Genomic DNA, 6809 nt, shown 5'->3' on the forward strand with positions numbered 1-6809 from the left:
CGCGATTCCTCCACCACCTGCCAGACTTCATCTTTTATCAGCTCCCAGAAGGTGTGGAAGAATGTGGTTGTAAAGCCATCCGGGCCAGGGGCTTTTCCTTCCTTGAGCTGATGCATTGCAGTGTCCACCTCCTGAGGCAGAATACGGCGCAGAAGGAGCTTGTTGTGTTCTTTAGTGATGATTTTTGGCACATTTTGGGTGATTTTTTCAATAGCAGGCCATCTATCTGTTTGGGGCTCTTAATGAACTTGCCGGAAGTGTCTTATGAATTCCTGCTCGATCTCATCATGCTCTTCTACTCTTTCCCCATCCTGCTTCTGAATGAAAGGAATAGTGTTGTGAATTCTCCACTGTACAGTGGTTCTGTGGAAGAACTTAGTGTTTCTCTCTCCTTCCTTCAGCCATCTTATCCTGGATTTCTGCTTCCATAATATTTCCTCCTGCTTTCTCCTCTCCTCCAGTTGATTGTGAATGCGTTGCTCCTGTTCCAAAGTTCCTTCATTGTGTCCCCCCGTGATTATTTGTTGTTGGAGCTCTTTCATTTCCCTGTTTAAATCCTGTTGCGCCTGAAAAATGTTTCCAAAGGTTTCTTGATTCCAAAGCTTGATACAGGATTTGAGATATTTGAGTTTCTGTTGAAACTGGAACATTTTGGATCCCTCTGGTGGTTGGAAGTTGTTCCATGTATTTCTGATGAAGTCTTTGAATGCGGGATGGGTGAGCCAGAACACTTCAAAGTGAAATGGTCTCCTATTGGCGTTGCCCGGTCTTTGCCACTGAAGGGATATGGGCCAGTGGTCAAAACCTGCGTAAGGGAGAATTGCTGCCGCTATATCACCTCCTAAATGCACCGCATTATTAGACATGAGGAATCTATCCAGTTTGGATGCGATTTGTTGCCTTCTAGTCCGGTGATTACTCCATGTATGCGTACCATTGCAGAACTGTAGATCGATTAAAGCATTGTTTTGGATGAACTCTTTGAAGTGTCCATTTTCCTGCTCCATCCTGGCTCGACCCCCTTGCTTTTCCTCTAATTTAGTGATCATGTTGAAGTCTCCTCCAATGATCCAAAGGGGATGGACTCTGTGGAGATTCAGTGCTTCTATCGTATTTAGTAAAGCTATTTTATTACCTGCCTCCTGTGGGAAATAGACGTTGGTAAGATGGCCATGGATGTTTGTGCCTATTATGTGAAAAGTGGCCTGAATAATGTGGTGAGATGCATGAAAATATGAGAGCATTATCACTTGCGAGTTCCAGGCAATAGCCAGCCCGCCTGAAGCCCCTGAAGCGTCCACTGCTACTGAACAACTGCCTGGCCATGCTCTGGAAAGTATGTTTCCTAGAGTGTTACTGTTACACTTCGTTTCTTGAAGGAAGCAAATATGTGGCTTCTCCTGCTTTATCATGTTCTTTATCATTCTTAGTTTCCATGGGCTATTGAGCCCCCTTAAATTCCATGAAGTGAGCTTCATGATTCACTACTAGCGGTGGGCTTGTAGTACTTAGTCAGCTTCGCATACCTGCCTGAGTCAACCAGGATTTTCCCTATTGTGATTGTTTGTTGGAGATCAGTTCTTCTCCCTCTCTTTTTGGAGTCTTTTGGGATGAGACCGCCATCCCAATGACTGCCTGGTTGAATGCTTAACTATTGTTGCTGGTATGCCCTGGATATGATGACTTCCAATGTGCTGAGATGATGCTCTAGAATCTTGTCATAATCCTTTGAGCTCCAGAATGTCAAGTCCTCCCAAGTCGAAGCTTTCCGGTTCTTCGTCCATCATTTGTGGCTGGCTCATGTCTTCTGAAGCTGTTTCTACGCTCATGGATTGGTTGGGGATGCCATCCACATCCATGTCCTTTGCTTTCCCGTCCGAGATCTTCCTAGTCTCCCTAGGGGATCCATGGTCAACTTTGGGAGGGCGAGGAGTGGGAGAGGATCCAGAGGGTGGAGGGTTTGCGGAAGCGGAGATGGGCGGGGGGCTAGGCTTCGAATTCAGGGGCTGATCTTCAGAGGTATTAGCGAGAATCTCAAAGCTGTTGCTGGTAGAAGGAAAGGATGCGGCATCCTGCTGGGGTTTTTTCCCATTTGAGGGTTTTTTGTGCGATCTTTTGCGATTTTTTACTTTGGTGAAGCCATCTTGGGTCTGCTTGTCAGAGGGATCAGGGGATTGGGGCTTGGCATTCAGCGGGCAGTCCCGAAAAAGATGCCATGAGCATGGCATTTGCGACAGCGAAAGGGTACGTGTTCATAATCTAAGGGTTGAATCCATTCATAATCATCGTGGAAGAGACTTACCGAGTCCGGCAGGGCCTTGTCCAGGCGCATGAAGACGCAAATGCAGGCATAGGATGTATATCTGTGCATCTTCGTTTCTTCTGCCGATTTTATATATTCCCCCAGCCCGTTTCCAATATCTTTGAGCGAATCTTCATCCCAATATTCCTCTGGCAGCGAGTACATCCTGATCCATACTGGCGCCCAACTGAGGTCCTCCTTGTCCGGGTTGAATCTTTCTACCCATTCCCTTAAATACAGTCCTGCAGAGTTGAAAAAATAGGGCCCTTCATCCATTATTTGATTCCTGTCTTCAATGTAGAGAAAAATCACCGTGAAGAACCCTTTTGGTCCTAGCTGCAGAGTGACATGACCCTTGGGTTTCCATTTGGCTGAGATCCATCCATGCAATGCTTTTTCTGTTGGCCAGAATCCAATAAATTTTCCAATGAGTGCATGGTCCTTCATTTATTGGATTCGCCCATTCATTCTATGACTAGGTAGTTGTATCTTGGGCTGTTCAGCTGCTATGGGTTTGCATGTCTTCAAGGTGACCTTGGGTGCTTCTGCGTGATCTGTTTTCCTTTCTGGTATCTCATTGCGTCTTTCTGACTGACTGGGGATTGCGTTTGTCTTATCTTGCAGAGGGGGCTCTCTATTGTCCACTTCTTCATGCTCCGACCCTGAAGGTAAAGACCAGGTTTGCACTGAAGGCTCTCGATCAAAGGTGGGGGAGGGCTTTGAAGCCCCCCCCGGGGGGTTGCCCATTTCCGCGCTTGTTAATCCAGTGGCGTATTGTCATGCTCAGTTAGGCAACAGCTTTGGTGCGGCTGAGGAGATGCGCTCTGCGCCGTTGCAGTGGTTTACATAAACCCTAGTTGCAGAGCCCTCGCTCCATCATTGAGATTCGATTATACTTCTATTTACAATATATCTATCTCAACATTTTATTTGTGTTCACCCTATAGCATGAGCTTTATTTATTATAAAAAAGCTCCATTCATAACAAAACATACTTTATATTATATATATAAAAGGCTATTTATTAATAATTTGAAAATAAATCATTAAAATATAATAATTATATTAATTGAAATTTAATATTTATATATATTATAATTACTTATTTTTAAATAACTAATTAGTGAAAATTTAAATTAAATATTGCAACTTTTCCAAATAACTAAAAGAAGACATAAATGAGTGATAATAGAATGCATTTTAAGAATTTGGAGTATTGTATTTAAAATTTAAATTAAATATTTCAACTTTTCCAAATAACCAAAAGAAGACATGAATGAGTGATAATAGAATGCATTTTAAGGATTTGGAGTGTTGTATTTAATGCTATGGTATATAGTAGGTAGTATTATGCTATGCTATATTATATTGGCCCTGTTTAAGGGTAGATTTTTATTGAATTAAATAAGTTTCATGTAATTTTTGGAAATGTGTTGAGGATATAGTAATTAATTATATTTTTTAAAAAATAATTTACTATGTCTATTTTATATAAGGTTTTTATATTTCTAATTTAATTATTAATAATTATTAAGTGGATGTTTTAGATGTAACATTCATAAAATATTATAAAATATTTTAGTAGTATATACAAATCAAAGATTAAGATTTATTTTTAAAGTAGTGATGGTTTTTTACTTTTTTAATTAAATTTATTAATTAAAAGAAATATGATATACAAGTGTAACAAAAGATTTATGATTTTTTGAGCATGTGGTATTCATGAACCATGGTATTGCTCCATATTATTTGTAAAAGGCCTATTTATAGAAAAATTTGATGATAAAATAGAGAGTGAATTTCATAATTAAGAATCTTGATATATGTGTTTTATTTTTAAATGTATAAATATTTAACTTATATATTATGCTTTTTATCTTTAATAATAATAAATAGTTATTTTAATTGAAATATGTGATGAAATAAATATTTTGATATTAATGTCTATTTAACAGTTTAATTGATACGACTATGTTAATTATGCAGCCTAAATAAAAATAAATTATCTTGGACTTATGAGATCTTCATATGAGATCTTGCTATTTCTAGTAATAAATCTGTCCAAATAAATGTTTTTTGAGAATAACAAATCCAATAATTACCAATATAAGGATGAAAATGATGATTAACATGCAATAAAAATAAAAGTAATGTGGTTTATTCAAACTCAAAATAAAAAATTTATTGAAACTTTTTATTATGCAATTGCTGAGTTCTCTCCCTCCCAGCAATACAAATGATATTCCATTTTCTTTAGCGCCAGAATGGAAGACTGGATCTGGTTTTTACTGTCGAGATATGGCAGTTGAGACAAGGAGTTTTGAAGAATGTCTAGATTCTATCGCCAACCCATCTGCACATAGAACGGCCACATGTAATGTCCCCAGAAAACATATTAAGGTGACAAGGGAAATATGAGCAAAACCACAATGGCAGCTTGATGCTTATTAACAATGGCAGCTTTTGCTGCTTCTCTTGCAGATGTCTGGTTATCGTAGGGGAAATTATGATGTGGAGACCACACCATCTTAACAATAGGATCTTTGTATAACGTCATCTGCATTGCTCCCGCTAATACAACAGATCGTTCCCACAATCTTGACTTGACTGCGGAGATTTTGATTATTCATTTTCTCCATTCTGCATTAAACCCAAAAATTTATAATCAACCCGATGGTGATTAATATCTCTCAAAAACTATTATGAAAAAATATGAGACATACACACCTGCTGCAATGGATTCAACCCACTTCTTTCCAACTCCACCCATTCCACATGGCTCTCTACAGCTGCCCTCTCTTCTGCTTTTTGGACATTTTCCAACATCTCTAGTCCCCCACTGCCTGTACAACAATTGTACAATAACATCTTTCTTGTTAGCAAAAAGTCAGGACAGACTTGGCAGTGAATTGCACGAAAACATCATCATAGCATTTAAACTGGATCCGCGTAGCCCCTGCTCCGAAACTACATGGAGTTAAATAGTGAAAAGCATTCGGGGAATGGATATGGGATATGAGATATGGATGTCAGTAGTGAAAAACATTTATAACTATGTGTTTTTGAATTGTACTAGCACCCAACAATTAATAAAAAGACATTATTATTTGATATCCTGGCTGTACTGATTTCTCTTTCTTTTTTGATCTAAATATTCATTTGATTATAAATTAAACATGTTTTCTAAACATGTCTTTTAATTTATTTTACATCAATTTGAAATATTTAAATTTTAATTTAGGTTGAGTTTTTAGAGTTTTCAGTGGGCATAAAAATTTGTCATGAAATTTTGATTTGCTTTGTTTAAACTGATTTTTTCACTGCACCTATAGACATTTCGATTGTGCAGATTCACTTATCAAACTTGAGATTTCAATGATTGTGCAGAGTTCACCCATCAAACTTGAGATTCCAATGAATCCCTGCTGGATTTTAGACAAATTAGATCAGAAAATATAGCTGTAGTCTACCCAGCCTTCAAAGTTGCAAATTATGGCAAAATTTTGATAAAATACTGCAGAAAGTTTCATAAATCCAGGTTACAAATGTCTAACTTCAAGATTTTGGGTGCTGGTATTGAATCCATTTCTACCATTAAAAACTAGATTCAAACATTCCTTGAGTTTTTTGAATTTTTGTTTTTATCAGGTTCCAGACATTTTTGCCATCAAAACTTGAAAGCTTGATAAACTACTCCATTTACTAAAATATATCAACCACATTTACCAATATAATTATATTAATATACCACTAAAATTTTTAAAATAATATATTATTCCTACCACAACTAAAAATTGGAAGTAAAATAAATTATAACAAAAACAAATTTAGATTGACAAAATGATGGGTCGCACTTTCCGCAATGCATTGTAAGTTATTTGTAACATGAAAATACATCAGCTAATCGAATGCAGAGCTTGTAAGGAAAAGTTGTAGTGACATCCGTGAATGCAATACCTTTCCAGGAAGAAGGCAAAAGGTGCAAGCACAATTGTAGCGCTGGCGTGCCTGTACACTACAAGAACAAATTGGCCCATCTCTAGGTTGAGAGAAACCTAATACTGATAACACTCCTGCCCGCGAATCCAAACTGCAGGTATGTCATTGCTACCTAGGGTTTTGCTCTCTCAATTAGCTCCCCTATTGATAATCAATGAAGACCTCCGATTCTCCCCACGCTTCTATCTACAAGTTGGGAATGCAGATTGAGGAATACAGCTGCTCCTCCTGTCTGCAATCTCAAGTAATTAACTTTCACGACAACCACCGATGTTGCATGATTCACAATGCAAGCCATATATAAAAATAAAAAATAAGACTACGAATCTGCAAATCCATATTGTTGGTCTAAGTCATTGGTTTTGTTTTCTGAATCTTACTTTTTGAGATAGTACATATGACGAAATACTTTATATTTTTGTAGGATAAGTGAGTGGTTAGTACAATTTTTAATGGATTTTCAAATTTTATAATATATGTTTCGTTTTTTTAATGATAAGATTATAGG

At 37.5% G+C, this 6809-nt stretch overlaps 1 protein-coding gene and 1 long non-coding RNA gene across 2 annotated transcripts; both read right to left on the minus strand.

Moving 5' to 3' along the window:
• Nucleotides 1-239: 239 nt before the first annotated feature.
• LOC149231322 (uncharacterized) lies at nt 240-1424 on the minus strand. Its single transcript, XM_089381603.1, has one exon. It carries the CDS (start codon nt 1422-1424, stop codon nt 240-242), a length of 1185 nt encoding a protein of 394 aa, XP_089237729.1.
• A 3051-nt stretch (nt 1425-4475) lies between these two features.
• On the minus strand, nt 4476-6594 carry LOC149231323 (uncharacterized). The gene is made up of 3 exons (XR_016247435.1): nt 6260-6594; nt 5030-5145; nt 4476-4942 (listed from the first exon to the last, which is right to left on the minus strand). It is a non-coding gene; the product is annotated as an uncharacterized LOC149231323 (long non-coding RNA).
• Between the last annotated feature and the right edge of the window lie 215 nt (nt 6595-6809).

The sequence above is a fragment of the Pinus tabuliformis genome, chromosome J (assembly GCF_031772625.1).
Source record: "Pinus tabuliformis cultivar Carrire ecotype Pingquan chromosome J, CPIR1, whole genome shotgun sequence".
Classification (NCBI taxonomy): Eukaryota; Viridiplantae; Streptophyta; class Pinopsida; order Pinales; family Pinaceae; genus Pinus; species Pinus tabuliformis.

Excerpts from the sequence above, each read along its gene's own strand:
- LOC149231322 (XM_089381603.1), bottom strand. The coding sequence starts at position 1,424 with ATGATAAAGAACATGATAAAGCAGGAGAAGCCACATATTTGCTTCCTT.